Source organism: Melampsora larici-populina, assembly GCF_000204055.1.
Source record: "Melampsora larici-populina 98AG31 unplaced genomic scaffold MELLAscaffold_74, whole genome shotgun sequence".
NCBI lineage: Eukaryota > Fungi > Basidiomycota > Pucciniomycetes > Pucciniales > Melampsoraceae > Melampsora > Melampsora laricis-populina.
In genome coordinates, this window is record NW_006768838.1 from 53,373 (window position 1) to 73,615 (window position 20,243).

The following is a 20,243-nucleotide window of genomic DNA, read 5'->3' on the forward strand; positions in this document are numbered from 1 at the left end:
CATTTCATTGGTATCCATTCTGATGTCTTTTGAACTTGTTTAACTTCAGTTAACGAATTTAGGCGGTTTGCCACTTGAGAGGATCTTCGTCACCCTTAATACTGTCATGCCTACATTCAAAGGTACAACAAGAGATGAGCTATCAAGCTTATTAGAAATGATGCAACGTGAAGGAACGGTGATTCCGATGGGTGATCTATGGAAGATTGTGAAATGAGTCTGAAACTGATCATTGAGTGGAGTGGACGATGAGGAAAATCAGGGTGAAAGTATGTAGTTTGTTTAATCTAGTTTTCTGAGATGTGGAAATTCTAGAAGAAGTTTCTTTTTACATCCATTAGGAGAGGTTGTTAATTTTGGGTTGTAATATGTGAAAATGACTAATTCACTTATAATTTTGATTTTAGATCAAGGCCTTGCAAAGGATCAAAGAGGAAAACATAAGATAGAGAGCACATACTATGCAGTAGGGCTTTAACTTAATTCCCACATTTTAAGTTCAATATTATTATGCTTGGTAAAGAAAAATGCATGTTTACCTAATCTGTCTCTAAAGACCAAGAGAAAGCAAACACAAGAGATGGCTGAGTGTATTGCTGAGTGAATTGTATGTTCCTGGTCATCATCAATACCATCATTGAAAGAAGTTTGATACTCTGGATCAAAGGCTCTTTTGGATTCATGTAGAATGTTTGGAGCAAGCATTTGAAATGAATTTGGATGTGCCCATTTTGTCAAAATCAATACAATATCAAGATACATGTTTGAAGAGCTTCTCAATTTCTTTTGACTTCTTCATGTCAATGAGATTTATTTTTGTTTTCGTTGTTGCAAAAGGCCTTCTTTTGATTGTTGGGCACCTAAATCCACCGCGCTCTTCGACAAGCAATACATAAGCTATGAAACCAGTTATGTGTTTGAGTTTTTTTGAATGTTACAGGTGCCCAAAGGCACGACAGTACCTGTATAATTCCATGTAAAGTCAGACAGATGAGGATAAGATATGTAAGAGCCCGGTACAGAGAAACTCTCGGTACCGGGCAGGAAAAAGTGTAATGCATACCAACCCCCAACGCTTTTTCAAAAGTGAAGAATATAGTCATCTTCTTTACTTCTTCACTTTCTTACAAATATTATCCAAAAATCACCTCATCCATCCTTTCCTCTTTTTCGTAGCAAAAAGTAAAAGGTAATAATCTTAGTAATCTTTTTCTTCTTCTTCATTTCAAATAATTTCTTTTGCAACAAATCTCAGTAAAAACTAAATAGATACAATTAGTTTTAAAAAGAAGAACAATCTCTAAGATAAATTACCAGCCACTCTCTTATCATGTCAAACCAAACCTTCGCAGACAACATGGATGATTTAAATGTTCAACCCAGAGATGGGACCTCAGGCAACTCATCAAACACAAACGAGATCATCCAACAACGAAGGACTAGAGGAAAAGGAAAGAAAAATCAACAAGAAGAAGATCAAAGTAAGAAAGGAGACGAAGATAAGACAGTCGAAGGAAGTAACGTTAACAACAAGGATACAAACGGAGAACAAAATCAAACTGGTGGTAACATCCAAGAAGGTGAAGATGAATCAAATTATCCAAGATTTCAGACCAATGAAGTTGTCCTTTAGTATCTTTGAGATTCTTTGAGCTAGATTTTGAAGGTTTCGAATTCGAAGAAGTTGTCGTGTTGAAAGATGAAGAGGATGAGGTCAACGCCAGAACCAATACGACACGAAAGTCGGTGTCGTATTGGTATCGTATCGCCAATCCGACATGAAATATCGGATTTCTCCATTAAGCCATGTCGGGTATTGGCAACGCGATACCGGTCATAACCGATATGATATCGCTTATATCGGTTCAAGTATAAGGAGCGTAGCCGTATCCCCCCCTCTGCGAGACAAGAGACGTCTCGCAAGACGACTCTCCTTTTGGTTATTTTTGGTGTACAGCGCGGTACAGGTCTTGTTCAGTAGAAATCTGTACGTAGTTTGAAGTGGCTGAGGGTCAGACAACATAAAAGAGCAGTCACCCCCTTGAAATTTATAAACAAATTTGAGAAACACCATCCTCATCACGGCCTCATCAAACCTTTCCAACCCATCTTCTCACAAGCTTCACGAGATGTGGTATTTAACAAAAAAATACCCTATCCTCCGCAAGCAACTACCTCATCCCAGCGTTGGAATCCAGACTGGATTTGGTTGTCCGAAATGTCCTTACAATGAGAAACATCCACTGGAATATGTCAAGGCCAACCGTTACAATCAAAATCCTGATCTTATTGGTTTAAGGGTGCGTGGATTGATTATCACTACTTCAGTTGTTCTTGTGAAAATTATTTGACACATTTATCGATGGGGGATTTTAGTGCTCAACAATCAAAGATGCAAGCCACTTTTTCCAAACCCCTTACTTACAGGATGTCATTAATGAAGTGGAACTTTTCAACAAAGGGGCGAATGACTCAGGCTCTACCTTCAACCTGCCCAGCTCTGAAGGGCCCGATGACAACAATGGCGCCAACTCGGGTAGATGCCAAGGGGTGAATGGTCTTCATGCATCTGGCCATCGTGGAAGTTGCCTGAAACGATGTCCAAATCAGCTATGTCAACAAGTAAGTATACGACTGTAATTTTTGAAGCTTTAACTGACATCGCACTATTAATAGTGCTGTCGTCATATGGCCAAGAAAGTTTGTTCACATCACCGTGATCGCAATGCTGGCACTCTTGAGCTATCCACGCTTTCGAAACCAACTCCATCCTCAGTGTTCAACACCGCTCCAACTCGGATTTTGGCTCCATTGCCTATACGTCGAACAGTCAACCGTCCTACTCAATCTGCTCAAGCCGATAGAGCGGTTCTCAAAGATCTATCTCAGGATGCCCTTACTCACTACAACAATGAAAGACGACGTACTCAAAATGAAAAAGATGGGATGCGTACCAGGGACTTGGAACTTCAAGTGTGGCTCAAGGTGTGTCTTTACCTTTTTGAGAATGAATTGCTGAAGCTGAACCTTTTGTGTATTTCAATAAATAGGCAGGTGAGGGAACCTTAATTGGGGCGCAGGCAACTGACTTCCCTCGATTTGCGCTGATTGAAAGTAAACCGTTACGTGACTTATCGTTTGCCGAGCTGAAGGACCAATGGGACACTCGATTAGAGATATATCAAGCTGCCTCTAAGAAATGGGTGCGTCAATTTTTGCAATCGGACAATCATCAATCTCATGCTGATTGTACATATGCATTTGACTCTTAGATCTTGAGTGATGCGACTTTAAGCTACACATACAGCCTTTCGACTGCTGTTATATTCATTAAAGCAGCTGGATTATGTCAAAGCGATTGTATTGGACTTGCTGAAGAAATCGAAAAGGTAACTATCAACCCTTCGAACTCATTGAATCCGACCTCAAGCACTCAAGATTCCTCATTAGATCTCAACTCTTATCTTTCAATGGATGGACCATTGGGCATATGGGGTCATGGAAAGAAAACAAATATCATCTCAAGTGATAATTCAGACAGTTCGGATATTGAAGTGATGTTACCTGAAGGCCACAGTAAAAGAAAGCTAACCGATCGAAATGAAAAGGTCCCATTTCAAAAGAAGGCTTGTCTGAGCACTCAATCTTGGCCTGGCAAGACTTGCAAGTTATCGGAGCTCATAATTTGGTGTGATAAAGCACCCAAAGGCTCTGTTACTACAGGTGTTACAAAGAAGACTTGGTACGAAATATTTGGCGACCGATACCATCCTGATGCAGGTTTCAAAACACCTTATAAATATCGTACCTGGGTTTTGAAGAAGAGATCTGAGCTTATTGACTGGATGGCGAGTAGGCCGGAGGCCACAGTCAAGGAAGCTACAGTTGTTTTTCGAGAATCCTTTCGTCAGATCACCTCTGGTCGGGGAGGTCCTTGTGTAGCAGTGGTGATAGATTAATAAGATGTTTGACTTAGAATTGTTTATACCCCAGATCGACCGTATCTGTTTGATACTCATTTGAAATCAAAATTACTTTTCATTGCTATTAATAAAGTCGAGCCTGGGTTTGACCTACATATTACTCAACTCACCCAAAGTTGAACAAATTGACTCACAGTTTTTTTGAATCGATCATTATTATCATATGTATTGAACCATGATCTCATGATTGATTGTTATACCCATCAATTGATTGAGCCTATCATGGATTAATCTGACAATTGTTTGAGTGAATTATTCATCAAATAATCTTATCATTTTTTCAGTTTGCCTTTAGGCATTACAAATCTTATCACAGTAATAAGGATTAAAGAAATGTTTTAAGGTGCTTGATTGATTGCATGTTGATCCATACAATAACTAAAATCAACTAAAAGATCCAACCTTTTGTTATGAAATCCACATCAGTTCTCATCTTCAGCTTTTTCTCTAACCATCCATTTCGTAATCTGACCATCTCTTCTAGAAAGAAGTTGTAGCGGATAGCATGCATACCTCTGCAAATGGATGCAAATCCACCGTACCAGATGTTTGTCAGTTCGGCAGCTGAAGAGTTGAATAACCACTTGCCACCCTTTTTCAGGTCAGGTATCTTGTTTGGATCAGTAAATTCTTGGCAGAATCGATCGGATTCTTTATGTGAACACATGTGAAAGACATCAACTGGAATGACAACATCCTTGAAAGCTTTAGCATCCTCAGGATTGCTCCAGATGTGCTGAACCAAATTGCACGCGTTATCGTAGAATATTAGGTTGGGGATACTTGCTGGGAAAGAGTCCAATATGAATTGCTACCACATATATAAAATATATGAATGTCAGTTGGAATTAATTTAATCTAATTATGAAATGAATTTCATCCTGACTGACCTTAACAGCGCTGGGGGCTTCTGCTCGGTAAAAAGTACGCCGTGCCAAAATGATCCCACAAGTACTGACAATCAGCTGGTCATTGTGAGTACGACAGCGTGACATACAGGGTTTACGGCCATGTTTTTTTTTATTTGTCTGATTGTCAGTGTTTTGAGAAAGGTTGTCGTCCATATCTTGTCCACCATATCTTTCTGCTTCATGTTTACGATCGGCCTCATCAACGTCAACAAGTGTTGATTCATCCAATTCTGCTGTCCAACAATTTTGATGGACTGATGGATCTGTTGGTAATCTAGCTCCAGGACGAGATAATTTTGATGTCATTGTGAAGTTTTGAAGCTTGCGGTCGTGGAACTGTTTTGAAATAGCAAAATGTTCAGGATCATTGCAGGTGTCATGCTCAGGTTGACGTGTCCTTGTACATGGCTGAACTACACATTCATCTTTCAAGAGACACTGATGATCTTTACACAATCTATCATGTATGCTTGTTAAGACATTGAGACAAGGGCCATCGGGAATTGGAGAGTTTGATAATTCAGCTATCTTCTTCAATTGTTCACTTGAAGCACTGCAGCACCAATGGCCAATAGTGACACCATCAGTGACACAAGCACGGATTGCTAGATTAATCAGAAGGGAAAGGATTATTATGTCAGAACAATCATGAAAAGGAATAACACAAGAAATTCCCTACCTTTATTTTCATCAGAAACATATAGGCATTTGCCACATGCGTGATCTTTATACTCAGTACCAGATCTTGACCAATAATCAATTTGTTCCTTCATTGCTTTCAAATATCTCTGAGAGTCTATACCAGCAGTTGGAACGGTAAGAACAGCATTTCGGAGGTCAAAGTGATACAATAGACGGTGAATTTCAAGACCATCACGACAGACTTCCGGTGACATTGACGCTCCAAAAGATTGTTCTTCTTTGAACTTTAGGGATTCATCGCTTTTGTGCTGATTGTTATACAAGTTTACAAGATTGAATATTGAGACACTATGGGTTGATTGGATCAGATCAAGTTCTTTCACAATGAAAAAAAACATCAAAAACTTACTGAGCCAACATCTGCATAAAGGAAAAATGCTCGGCCAGGTCCTTCTTCATAAAGTAGTGTTGATGTACTTGAATAACTTCCAGATCTCGTCCCTGAGCTTTGGTATAAAAATATCTAGTACCCTGGTGGGAATAGTATGTTGGTCTAAATGCAGTGCAGCAATCTATCCAGCATCCTCGTCAGTTTTTTGAAATCCCACAGACACAAAAGAAATTACCAATTACCTTCACAATATAGCGAGACAATCCTTATTGATTGTATTCCATCGAGACCATACAGATAGCCATTTATGATATCCTTTGTCTTGACTGGAAGATCCCGAAGGTGATTTGGATCACAGAACGGGCAATGCTTGACCGGTGGATAGAGAAATCGAGTCGGAATCTGACGAGTAAACTGCAAACCAACCCTCTTGACCACTTTGAAAGGAAGGACTAGACATCTTTCAAGGAAAGGGAATGCATGTAACCATAAGTGAGAGAGAGCTGCACGTGGGATTTGGTATTCGAGTGCTTCAAAGAGGTATTCCATATGTGAACGAGTTTCTGATAAATATAAACCACGACCAGCACGCAGGAGCAAATCACCTCCAAATTGACAAAAGCGTACAAGATCTTCAATTTGAAGGTTGTTGTATACCTCGGGAACAGTCTTCAGCTTTCGAACAAAGTCCCTGAAAAACATTGCGGAATCGGGGACGGAAAAGATCAGACCAGTAACAATGATCTCTCGAACAGAACAAACAAAAAGAAGCCCACGAGACTATTTAATCATAAAGGTCTCTTGCACAACTTCTATTGATTGATTGGATTTATAATCCGATGTCCTGGATAGAAAAAGTTTCATATCGATGAATCCGGTCTGCTGGATTCCCACTTCTTACAAGTTTTGTGCACACTTTCCACTATTGAAGCAGATTGAAGCATTACTTAAAACATCCCAAATACCAAATCCGAGCATTGAGCATTATGATTTAAATCATACAATTTAATACTGAGACTTTTCAATCAATGTGCCCAATTAATTGAGATATTCGATGAGCTTGTTGAGGGTTCATTGCTATTGGCTCACTGCCTTCCAACAAACCCGGAACAGCATATCTGATCAAAATCAAAAGCCTTATCTCAAGTCCAGTTCATTGTTTTTGGCTCACTGCCGTCCAACAAACTCAGAGTTAGCGTATTCTGATGATAGGCTTGTGATATGGTGAATCAAAAAATCCGCACTTCAATGGTCTTTATATATCTTTGGGATGGTATCAAATTGACTTATAAAATTAATTTTTGCTTTTAATCGAAAGACTTAAAAGCAATTAAAAGCAAGACAATTAAAAGCAAGACAATTAAAAGCAAGACAAGGTCATTGAGCAACACCTAGCATAAGCATTGAATCACGAAAGGAAATGATTTGCATAATGAAAGCTCTCATAAGCAAAAGGATCCAAACCGTCGAAATGCAGGTATTCCTTCAAAAGCCTCCAAAGCAATCACAAGTATACACTTTTCGAATCAAAAGAAACGTGCACAATCAAAAGTGAGTAATTAAGTACTTTTTTTGCTTTCGATTGCAGCTTCTCATGTAGAATGAAATGTGTTCTTGCTTTCAATATAAAGAATTGAAAGTTTTCTTTTCTTCTGGATCAAAATGAAAAGAACAAAATCAAATCAATGATCATGTTCCCTTCTTTATTATCCAATCAAATTAATTAGATAATACATGTGATTATCTAAGCATCGATTATCTAATTGAATCGAATGCTTTCGATTAAAAGAATTGAGAGCTTTATCAACTCCTGATCCAAAAGAAACCACGACATTGAATCAGTCATCTAATCAAACCAATTATAAATCAAAGTGTATATATCCTGTTTTATGAAGTCCTATGTATCGGCACCACAGGAGCTCAACAAAGACAACCGCACTGTGACTGTTTCATTTGACTCTCACTACTCTCACATAACGTATCTGATACTTGTATCAATACAGATACCTTTCTTAGAAAACTTCTCAGACGAAAAGCGATCTTGAGCAAAAAAAAGCGCCACTGGAAAAAAAATTAAACCAAAGCTGTACGACTCACCCCACGTCTCGCGCTCGTCTCGCAGAAGGGGGGATATGGCTTCCTACCTTTGAGAGGGGCCATATGTCTGCTTTGACATCCAAAGAATGCCTTTGGACCACACGGCCCTTACAAATGGTCACAAACAAGTTCAGTTGGGGATACTGCAGCCCTTTCATGTATTACGGAGCATTCAGTCAGGAAGACTGAGGGTTCAGTTCAGCTGGCTCTCATCTGCCTGAGCCTGGACTCAGACCAATGAGGTTCAGTCTTACAAAAACTCATAAGTCATCTCCCTTTGTCTGTCAAATGCAAGACAAATGCAAGCAAAATGTGAGCATTGAAGGGCCCCCAACGTCGGGGGCCTTCTCTACGGGCACTGTGTTCATCACCTGCAGAACTAGATCTACAAGAACAACGGTAAATCTTCTCACTACAGTGTTCTTGACTTTTTTTCAAATGATCAATTGTTCTCTCCATCTTTTTGTTTATTGAATGCTGACACCTCACCCAAATCATAAAGAGTTCCCTGTGACATACAGGTCTTTGATCATCAATTGTATGCTTATGAATTTGACTTGAATGAAACAAAACAAGATGCTAGGACACAGTTGTTGAGATTAAGCTTTACCCTGTAGAGAGTACCATTTATTGCGCACCCAATCATCCACGTCGGGGGTACAGGTGAGAACTTGCTTGCTGGGGGAATCATTATTATAAAACAGTACCTGGATTGATTTACCAAGATCCACAGATGGTGGGTCTGGTAAGTTGCTCCTCTGTCAATCGGTAGTGATTTTAAAGTTAATTAGGCTTCAATTCTGATTTGTAGGAGAGAGACATATGACTTAAAAGCTGAAGTGGATTATCAACCAAACTTTGATCATTGAGCATGACATCCATTATGTGTCTGAAAATACTGGGTGAGGTGCTGACAGAACAAATGTATATCAACATTTTTCATATTGAACTCTAGGTAAATCAAGTTCGGTTTGTCACATAGAGACTCACTCCTCAAACACGGCCTTTTCACCGGACTCTGTTTCAACAAACATCTGTACGAGATGAGTCAATCAGCCAGTGACCTAGTCTTGCGGTTTGCTCATCAAACACCCTACTCACAACTATATCCTTGAAGTAAGCACATGTGGCATGGCGTGAGATCAAAGCAGTCATACATCTAATCAAGGTTTCAACAAAGGATATGAGTCAATCGGTAAGATGGATAAAGCAAAGAGGATATCTTTTAAAATCAAAAGCAGTTGATAGTATAGTGACTAACTTGTTGTAATCTTTCAAATCAAATCTGGTGCTGTTGGGACCTGCCTCAGGACAATATCCGGAGTTGTGGGTCATCGATAACTTGCGCTTGGAAAGGTTCTTCAGGCAGTTTGATTCAAAGCCAGTCAAGTCACATCCTTTGAGTTGATTGACGGATTTGGGATGACCCATCACACCCACACCTAACGCTTGTAAGAGGAATCCAAGAAGAAACAATGATCTCATGATCACAAGAGCTGGAATGAGTATACAAAAACAATTGTAATTAAAAAAGTAAGAAGGATTTGAAAGATGAGGAATTGGTGTTTGAAGAAAGGATCAGGGACTTGAAGAAATATCCTGATTATATACTTATTACTGACTGAAGGGTACATAAATAGCAATTTCAGCCAGCTGTCGAACATGTCAATGTGAATATCATTTCCTCGCGCAACATCGCCAGGAACTTGATTGAGTTGCAAGCAGCAATGTACAGTCTAACCTGCGCAAATGCATAACTTGGGTGGAAGGCTTTTGCTATGCAATTTGACGGGTTATGCAATTCCATTGTCAAATTTGGCAGTAAAAAGTATGAGAATTTAGGATTTTTTCTATGCATTATCATGGGTTATGCAGTTGCGCAGGTCAGACTGTATGAGGAATATACTTATGTCCAAATTCCCAAGGCAACGCCAACAGAAGTTGTGTGAACAGGTGTGAACTTTGGGACCATATCAAATGCTTAATTCATAATACAAATTGTTTATTGATCAAAGTTATACAGCTGTTTCTAAAATAAAAGTGGCTGTTGTTGTTTTCAATTTTTTTTCTTTTCATATCCGCGGTTATTAATCTTGCAGGAAAGGTCAAATCCAGAGGACTGTACACAGATCTTGATGCCGACGTTTGAGCAGCCTGGACCTCTTCTGCTCCCAATCCAGATAAATAACTCAATCGAGTAAAATAGATTAATCGCGGATATGAAAAAAATAAAATAAAAAACAAAGACAGCCACTTTTATTTTTGAAGCAGCTGTACAAACTTGTAAACCTCACTGCATCACAAAATAACCACAAAAAAATTATCTTTGACCTCATCACAATACAAGATCATCAAACAAAAATGCAAACAAACCAAACCAACAACCACAACACTACAAACTTTTCAACCAACTCATGAAGAAAAATTCTCAACCCAAAGACACAACCAGCACCCATAAACCAACCCAAAACCCCACATCCAACTTTTTCCAAACTCAAACCCGCCCCAAAAAAACCTAATCACTCAATTATTGATGTTTTTATTTTTTCTTCTACATAAGTCCAACACATAATCGTATAATAGAATATATAATCATAAAACTACAAAAGACACCAAAAAGAGATACAGAAAAAAATAATTAAAAATCATCAATACCCAAAACTTGTTAAAAAAATGATCAAAGGCATAACAAAAAGAAAATCAACCATGTTTCAAAAATTCAAAAAAGAAACCCAAAATGTTAACCAAATCAAAAAAAGAGATACCCATCAATGACATGCAAAAAAAACAAAAACAACCCAATTGTCCAAACCCCCAAAAAAACACCACAAAAACACCCTTGATATCCCCCGATGACCAAACCGAATTTCCTCAAATTTCTAAGCCATCAGATCGGATGATACTTTCTAATCTTTCCACTTCTTTCAATAAAGCTTGATTACCAAACCTCATCCATTTAACATACTCAACAGCTCTTTCAATAACGACCGACTTACTAGCTCCCGTTTCAATCTCACCTCTTCTACCTCTACCTCTACCCGATTTAACTTTAACATTCGAAGTTCCATTGGATTTCTCATTCCCATTCGATTTCTCTATAATCCCAATCGTAATACCTGATTGAAGTTCTCCTAATCTTAAGATTTCTACTAAACTTCCAAATCCTCCTTGGATTGCGTTTCTTCGTTTTTGTTCTGATACAATATGTGTGGTTTTGTTAGGGATACCTTTGGATGATGTGTCTTCGTTTCTTTCATTCTCTTTGATTGCCGTTTTTTTATTTGATTCGTTTGGATTGTTCGAATGTGATGTGATGTTCATAGTTGTATTAGATGATGAGGTTGGTGGGTTCGGAATGATCCCACTGAATGGTAAGGGGAGTGATGAAACTTGAGACGGAAGACGGTGTTGGAATTGATGAGGTTGAGGAAAGTTGGAATCATTGAATCGGGTTGGTATCGAATGACGAGTGAGTTCCCAATCATTTGATCCACTCATCACTGGTTCTTCTCTTAATTGAGTCATTTCAATATCATCTTCATCACCAAAAGCACCAGGAAGACCAATCGGAAGTTCATGACCCGAACTACTGTTGACCATAGGTTGTATAAACTGAGTAGTTTCCTTTAACTTAGCCTTCTTTCTTCCCATCTCTTCATTCTCTGATGGAAGATCGATAAGAGAAGAAGTCGAAGGACGTGAAAGAAGTGAAGGAGGTACTCCAGATTGACGTGTACGAGAAGGAGAATGTGATGAAAGTCTAGTCGGAGGTCTTGAAGAAACCGAATTGAACGAATCAGATTCCGATATCTTCAATCGATTGTTAACTTCTCGTTCCATTTCTTCCGTTCCGATCCAATCTTTTCCTCCTTCTCCTTCAATTCGAATCTCATCATGATGTTCAGCTTCTAAACGTCTTTTAAGTTCTCCCAAGACTGGCATACCTTCTGGCATACCTTGTGGCTCGAAATCCCATTCACCATTAAAATCTCCAAAGATATTTAAAAAGGATGAAAACAAATCTTGTTCTGATTGATCAAAGAGAGGTGGTGGGGTGATTAACTTTGAAGAAGGATTGGGATAATAAGCCATCTCGTTGCCAGGTTGATGTTCATTGGAATGATGAGGTGATGGATAAGTTGACATTGAGATTGAAGGTAGCGAAGAGCTTGAATGAGATGATGGAAGACCAGGATCATAGTAAGGAAAAGTAGTAGAACTAGGAGCAGATGAATTGGAAATTGAAGGGTTATGAACTAATTGATTAAATGCCAACTGATCAGATTCAGTAACAGAGGACGTTGGGGCTGGTAAGAGATCGGTGGCAGTGCGCATGACACATGGGTCACTGTCGATCCGAGTCCAAGGTTGGTGGTGGTAATTGGAATTGAGGAAACAGGTCTGTGAAAGGTCAGATGGGATGGGCAGAAGAAGTTCAAGAGATTGAGTGAGATCAGAAGATTCCGTCGATCGAATCGGTGGTTGAAATCGATTTGAACATGAACCAATCAAATCGGGATTACTGAAACCTGGGAATGAGTACTGAAAGTCTAATAACAAAACCAATCAAAGTGTATAACATCCATTCAGCACACTTCTTCTTTTTCAAAAACAAAACATCACTATCATCTGTGGATCCAGTGATTTCATTGGATTCTTGACTCGCGTATGTGCGGTACCCGAGAATCCTTCAAGTTTGGAATGAAAACCTTGATGGTTGTTTTCTTTTCAAAAGTAAATAAAACAAAACCGAAAGATCAACGTACCTTTATATGCAACTGGTGGAGGTAATAATCCAAGACCTTCAGTACTAGGAACCTGAAAGCCTGGATCAGATGTATCGATTGAATGATTCAGATGAAGTGGTTGTTGTTGTTGAGTTTGATCAAGTTGATGATGATGAAAAGTGGATGGATTTGAGGTTGAAGTTGATTGATTGATAGAATAATCGATGTCAGAAGTGTTTAAGTCAGTATCTTGATGATTGATGATAGGACGTTGAGCAGCCGGATCATTGAAAGACATTCTTGATGAAGAGGATGAAACCAGAATCTGATGATAGTTTACCACCAATGCTTTATGATGAGAATTTGAAGATTCTCAAAATAAATGATAACCAATTCAATTCAATCAAATCAATCCAAATGATAAGGAATCAATAATAATGATATTTAAAGGAACACCACTAGGAACGGTCAAGAAAGAAACCGAACCGGTAGCGCTTGGGGTAAAGAATCAAAGTCAAATCAAATCAAATCAAATGGAAAACGGAATAAGTAAAAACCAAAAACATTCAAGATAACCCATCGAAGAATAAAGATGAGATGACACCAGAAAGGAATCAGATACATATGTAGAATAGAGAGAGAGAGAAAGAGAAAGAGAAAGAGAAAGAGAGAAAGAAAGAGGAGGGATTATGTAAAGGATGAGTTTAGATTGGTTCAATAATCCAAGATTACAATATCTTCTATAGCTATTAGATATCTAAGAGTAAGCTCATCATACAAAATCAAATAAAAGAAAGAATCAAAGAATCAAAGAGACCATTCCAATCCAATCCAATCGTACCATTCATAATCCAAACACGACTCACGACTCACCAAATTGCAAGTCTCATCAAACCAATATGTACCAATCTCTCACCCCACCTTCAAACAACTTACCAAGACTTGAACTTCGGATAATTGTACATCCATAACGGCTCAATGATGATCTTAAGCAACTTTCCGTCAAATAAAACCCACAGCCAAAAACCACCAGGAATCAAAACCAACCCATGGATAAACAAGGAAAGTTAATCGAAAATCAAAAACCAAACACCAAGGAAACAAATCCCTCAAAGAGAAACGGAATGTACAGCATTACTCACCTAATTCTCCATTCCAAAAGCTTATTAAAAAGACACTCATCATCCAATTCGGAAGTATCATATCATATCATAGGAGAAACTTCTAAGAATCTCTCCATCTCTTGCTTATTTGTTTGAAGAAAATCTTCAAAAATACCCATTTACCGAACTAGAAAATTAAAATTAAAAAGGTAAAAAGGTAAAAAGGAGTCTTACCAACTTTCTTCAATTCGCATCTTTTCTTTAATTAACTACACCTATGAATCCCAACATCGATTTTACATGTATATCTTCTTATAATTTCTTATTTAACTTTTCAAACTTTCTTAATACCCTACCTCCACTCCCTTAAACCTCTCCTAATCCAGACCAAAAATCTCCCCTTGATCTTCATATCTAATATCTCCTTTAATCCCTTTCGATATTGAGGTACAATAAGTTTTACAAGCTTTTGCAATCGGAAGTCCGTATGTTGTATACAGTGGGTAAAGTCAAGAATGTGTTCCATTTTCTTTCCAAAAACCATGTTGGGGCCAGCATCTAGTTTTCGAGGGGTCCGTTTTCGAACCTAGCCCCCAGTTAAGCACCTAGCGTACGTTACGAGTCACTCTAGTGACCCAGAATGATACAAATCTTACCACAAAATCTCAAGTTTGACCACACGAATCTAAAAAGTCCAGTGATGATACTGGCTCATAAAGAAGACCAAACTCACTAAAAACCAAGTGCTTGAAACTGGTCTTTGCTAAACAAAAACCTCAACAATTCCAGACCCCAAGACCTTTGCAGGCAGAAGTGTAACACATTGTAAGAGACCAGGCTCAGGTTTGTAGGTTTTGGTGTTGCTGAAATATCATTAGGAGGCTTATTTTCAATAATGATTTTTGGAATTCTTTTTTCACAAATGGCTCATAAATCACTTTGAAACAGCTTTTGCCATTTGGTGAAGATAAACAATTTATTATTGTCAAGGCTCACATATTTTTAGTGAGCCTTGTGATAAAGCAGACATCTAACTATGAGGCCTTATGTCAATGCAATTCACTGCTCTAGTCCAGATACTCCTTGCTGAATAGTATGTAACAGATCAAAAAGGTCCATTAAGTCTGGACCTCTAGAATTTGTTACTATTTGAGCTTGCTCTAGTCTAAGGTTTTGATTCTGGACCTTTCATAGGTGATTAAAGCTTTATCTTTCCCCCAAGAATGATTTGCATAAGTTTTATAAGTTGAACTGAACCATACAAGCTAAGAAGGTTGGTGGTACATCATATAACAGGCTGGAGCAAGCATTTTTTTAAAGGTGCTTTGGCAGTGAGTTCATCTGTGAATGTATAAAAGAAGTTCAAAACAAAACCCATTGTGTTGGATATTTTGATGAGCATTCTATCTTTATGCAGTGCTAACTGATTAAGGATACAAACCAACCACACAATTTATGAATCAGAAAACAAATAATGCCAGCGCAGCACTAATTTCATAAAATCAATCTAGCCACATCCCTCACCATTTTCCAAAACCAAGTCCTTAAACTCATCCATCAAGCTCATGAAAGCAATTTCAGGTAATCTGTTTTGCTTAAACCATCTCAAAGCTGATCAAGCAAGGGTTTGGAAAGGTAACCAAATAACATCTTGTAGCATCTCACTTACACTCTATGTAACACATTTTTCTGCCACTTCCAAATCCAAAAACCACTCTAAAAGCACCGGTGCTAAAAGTGAAAAACCGGGTAGGTACAGTCAAACCGGAAAAGCTTGCCACCAATTCCCCGCCAATTTGCTCGAGTTTTGCGGGCAAAATCGGTCAAGCTTTTCCGGTTTGACTGTAACACAACACGCAAATCTGGGCAAGATCCACTTGGTCTCCATTCTCGGCTTTACATATCCAGATTCCACTGTACAAGTTGACATGAATCATGATAAGAAACAGGACCCAGGAATGCTCCTACTGGGGTTTGTGACGAAAAACGTCGGAATTCGGCCCCAGATTTTACCTAGGTTTGTGACGAAAAACGTCGGAATTTGCCATTTTGGTGGAATGTTTGTGACGAAAAATGTCGGTTTTCGCCAGTTCTTAGGGCTAGGCCTGGCTATGTGAATGGAAGAAATGTCACCAGGAAATCACACAATGGAAACCACCACAGCTTCCATCAGATTCTGATTGTGCCATTGCAGTTGGTCGCACCACAAGATCTACTCTTAGCAGACTACACAGCACCTCACACCACTTTACAGCACTCTACAACACTCACCGAGCTCTATATAATCATGCCACTCCTCAATGAAGTGATGAAAGAGGCCTTGCGCCTGGTTGAAGAATGCCCAGTCATTGCCACGGCTACACACGAAGATTTGATTTATCAAACTTGCTCTCATCCACCAAAGTTAGACGTGAAGGATGCGGGAGAAGGAATTTGGTTCGGTGTAAATAAAAGACTCGAAGGCCTGATTGGTTCTGAAAATGGTCACGAATACATCCGAAAAGGATCTGACGGCTTAGCTTTGCTCATCGACTGGATCAATAAGGCTCGTGAGCACCCCACCTGGGATTCACCAGAGGACACGAAACGAAAAACTCAAAAGCAAGGCGAGTGCGACTCAGGATCCGACTTGATGATTAAGTTCAAGTTTGAGAGGCTTTGTAAGAAGGTTGAAGGTAAGCCTTTCTCATTTCTTTCTTTCCAATCATACAAAGAAAACTAGGTCCGCTGACTATGATTTCATGTCTATCAGCACTAGGAAAATCTCTTCCGACTGATCCTCATTCTGATCAATCTGTAACAAACCGTGCCAGTGGAGTTAAGCGCCGAATAGTATCGAACCCTACCCCTGATCCCGATGTTGCAGTATCTGATGTACCTAAACCTCCTGCAAAACGACACCACCAAATAGCTAGTGTATCTACTACAATCTCGATCTCTTCTGATGATGAGCAAAATAAAAATGAAGTCATATTTGTTTCAAGTAATCTTAGTCAAAAATCGAAAAAAAAGGAAAAATCCAAGAAAGCAGATGTTCTTTCTCTATGTCCTCTTTCTGAACCAAACAACCCTTGTATACGTTGTAAGGTTGAGAAGCACCCAAAGGGCAAGATTTTTAGCTGCCACTGCGGTGCAGCACGAGTCACTCTTCATGAAGGACGAGTTGAAGGTGCACAAATGCACTGGAAAAGTAGTCAGTGTTTCTCCTGCCTCTCGTCTTTCAAACCTGTGCTGATGTGCTTTATATTGTTGTACCACAAGGTGCGTGTAAAACTGCAACATCTGGATTAAGAACCAACACACTCTTGAGCTCGTACTTTTTCCACGACCCGGATCGCCAGCCTGTCAACTCGAATATAATCGAGGCTGTTTGTCCAGGTCTTACTGACAAAACCTGGCCTAGACCTCGTTCCGATTGTACGATTGCGGACTTCATGAACAGCACCTGTAGTATGTATCGTGGTATTGACCGGAATGCGCTTCGTAAAGAACTCTTTGGACCCAATTCTACCGAGACGAATCTCTCTCAATCGCAAAAAGCTCAACTTATGGCAACATTGGACGCACGCTGCACTTGGGTGATCAAGCGAAACGGTGAACGCAATGCTATACACGCAAAGAATTGCATGAACATAGTCAAACGCCACAAAAAAGATCCCGAATCGCCCTGTGATGCATGCCTGGAGGCAAAAAACCACCACAGCTTGCCTCGAGCTCTCAGCCACAAGTTTGCTATAGGTGAAAGCAGTAAATTCACACCCAATTATCGGCTAGAAGATGATAAATACCAAGCTTTGGTGCGAAAGCATAAAGGGCTCAAACCTCTCAGCAAGTCTCTTGAATCTTCGCGAAATGGCGACTTTGGCGACTTCCTCGATCTTTTATCACATCAGGCCAAAAAAGGGCTCTTCAAGAACCGCGAAGCAGTTAGAGGATTGATCATGGGATGTGCTATACGAGCCGAGCGCGAGGAGTCCGGGAAGTCTCTCCGAGGGATGCGAATCGATGCTCATCTTGATGATTGCCTCACAACTCTAGGAGCAATGAGCAAGAGCGCACTCAAGCTGGTCACCAAGAACTTTGTTGGGAAGACACTAAGATGTCAACGTCTGGATCGAGCTAAGAGTAAGACTGAGATCGAAGATGGAATGACTCAAGGAAACTTCGATCGAGCGGGTGCAATCCTTGCTGAGCTTGGATATTCAGGACCGGTAGCTGTTGGCTCAGATCAGACAGTCTGTGTACAAACTCTACGACATCATCGTGGTTTTGTTGTTGGAGCCCAGGGAGGTGATATACCCTTCACTAACCCTCACGAGCTTCAGGGATTGCTGGATAAAATCAAGAAGGAGAACAGTTTATGTTCAAAAGTAAGTATTAGTATTTATTTACATAGACTATTGGGTGTGTCCACCGATTGATTATATCTTTTCAACCATTAGATTCGAATTTACACGATCCAGGTTCCTCTTCCAAATATCCCCACTCTAGTTGTTGCTCTGTTAGCTAGTCCGTCCGACGAAAGAGGGGATGAAATAGCCAAACTCCATGAAACAGTCATCAAGATGAGTTCAGCTGCGGGAATCAACGTCTTGTCAATTGGTGCGGATGGAGCTGCAAGTGAACTGGCTGCGCAGGTCAAATTAAATCAGATGTCAACTCGATTTCTAACGTACTCAAACAACGATCTCGATGTTCACATAAAAGTCCCGCTCTTTGGAAATCCACCCCGTCCTGTTGTGACCTTACAGGACCCAAAGCACGCTAGGAAAACAGGAGCTAACCAATTACTATCAGGATCGCGTTTGATTACCATGGGGAAATATGCTGTCTCTCTACAAGACCTTGCTCAGGTTCTACAGACGTCAAACAGCCCACTGCTTGCTAAAGATGTGTTTGACTGCGATAAGCAAGACGATGGCCGCGCCATGAGGACCTTCAGCTCACGAACAGTGGCTACTACGCTAGCTCGACCGGATTGTTGTGGTCTAACTATATACCTGTACATAATTGGCGAGCTATGTGATGCATGGTTGAACAAAACGATAGGTCACCGTGAGCGAATTCGGGCTGTTTGGACGGCGGGGTTTTTCCTACGGATGTGGAAAGCTCACCTTCTCAAGCGACAGCAAGAAACAAACGGTTTGATGAGTTTCCATCTCAACGGTATTTCTCACGCCAGCTTCAAGATATTTTCGACTCTGGCTGAGTCTCTATTGGCATTGATCATATCGCATCGGGATTACTATGCTGAGTTCCCTTTCTGTCCATGGAAACATGGAACAGAAGCCTGCGAACATATCTTTGGGTGGATGAGAGTCATCTCTCCCAACTTTAGTGTTCTCGATGCTCGACTCATGATGCCAAAGATCATTGCAGTGGTAAAGAGTATCATGAGTGGTAGAATGAAAATACCCCCATCGGAACACCTGCATGCAGGATACCAGATTGATTTACATGAAGAGAATCCAAACAACCTCGATCACCTGCGCGATTATCCCACGAACAAAGAAATAGCAGAAGACCTCAAGATTGCTAAACAACGTGCTCTTAGTTTAGCAGACTTTTGCTCAATGGTCACAATTGAGATCACCTTGGATGACGATATTGAAGAGATTGTCAACTCGGCTGCAGAGAAAGTCCAAGCACAAACTTCAGGTATGTAATTCCAAAGGATTATATCTATATCTTGATTGTGCAGCTAATTCACATATGTAATCTTCAGATGTCTCGACTAGCACTGCTAAAGACTTTGAAATCAACTATCGATGTGATGTTGGTCAATTTCCCGAGAACGAGGCTTTTGAAGCCGCAGCTATGTTGACAAAGGAGCAAAACAGACTCAATCTCTTGCTTGATCAAACACCGGATACTCTTGATGGCGACGTGATTCAAAATGCAGCAATGTCTATCTCTAACCTGCTCAACTCCAGTGGTACGTTCTAATCATTTTTATAATGTGATTTGATCTATTGACTGAATCATAACTTATACGATAGATGAGCCTGACAACCCAACAGGTCCTACTTGGACAGCTGGAGACGAAGCTTTGTTGAGTCTGATTGACGGCCACAAACTTCACCACAAAAACGTACTTGAAATAAGAAAACGACATGACAGTCAAGTTGCAAAAAATAAAGGCAACGACCGAATGTTGACTGACCTCGATGACTTAAAACGTGATCTCAACTCAACTACTAATGATGGTAGCATGAAACCTAGTGCTTGCTCGAAAGCCATAGCAGTATTTATGAAGTCTTTTTCTGGAACTCCAGCTGGCGCCGCACGTCGACACCGATGGAATATGCACATAAAGATCAATCTCTCTGGGATTACTACAAACACCAGCACAGATCGAGCTTTGGACATGCAGCAGTTATTTGATGGAG

At 39.9% G+C, this 20,243-nt stretch overlaps 4 protein-coding genes across 4 annotated transcripts; 2 read left to right on the forward strand and 2 right to left on the reverse strand.

Annotated features, from left to right (window-relative positions):
* Positions 1–1,330: 1,330 nt before the first annotated feature.
* MELLADRAFT_112925 (uncharacterized protein) lies at positions 1,331–3,959 on the forward strand (the record flags this gene model as incomplete). The annotated part of the gene is made up of 7 exons (XM_007417526.1): positions 1,331–1,580; positions 1,634–1,713; positions 2,169–2,300; positions 2,377–2,622; positions 2,677–2,985; positions 3,051–3,203; positions 3,273–3,959. 7 exons carry the CDS (start codon positions 1,331–1,333, stop codon positions 3,957–3,959), a joined length of 1,857 nt encoding a protein of 618 aa, XP_007417588.1.
* Positions 3,960–8,807: 4,848 nt separating this feature from the next.
* MELLADRAFT_68778 (uncharacterized protein) lies at positions 8,808–9,509 on the reverse strand (the record flags this gene model as incomplete). The annotated part of the gene is made up of 4 exons (XM_007417492.1): positions 8,808–8,913; positions 9,015–9,058; positions 9,126–9,183; positions 9,286–9,509. The coding sequence occupies 4 exons, from the start codon at positions 9,507–9,509 to the stop codon at positions 8,808–8,810; spliced, it is 432 nt and encodes a 143-aa protein (XP_007417554.1).
* Positions 9,510–10,895: 1,386 nt separating this feature from the next.
* MELLADRAFT_68779 (uncharacterized protein) lies at positions 10,896–13,049 on the reverse strand (the record flags this gene model as incomplete). Its single annotated transcript, XM_007417493.1, has 2 exons — positions 10,896–12,553; positions 12,791–13,049. 2 exons carry the CDS (start codon positions 13,047–13,049, stop codon positions 10,896–10,898), a joined length of 1,917 nt encoding a protein of 638 aa, XP_007417555.1.
* A 3,092-nt stretch (positions 13,050–16,141) lies between these two features.
* On the forward strand, positions 16,142–19,863 carry MELLADRAFT_94844 (uncharacterized protein; the record flags this gene model as incomplete). Its single annotated transcript, XM_007417506.1, has 8 exons — positions 16,142–16,529; positions 16,607–17,047; positions 17,116–18,224; positions 18,297–18,840; positions 18,915–18,996; positions 19,037–19,512; positions 19,580–19,789; positions 19,859–19,863. The coding sequence occupies 8 exons, from the start codon at positions 16,142–16,144 to the stop codon at positions 19,861–19,863; spliced, it is 3,255 nt and encodes a 1,084-aa protein (XP_007417568.1).
* Between the last annotated feature and the right edge of the window lie 380 nt (positions 19,864–20,243).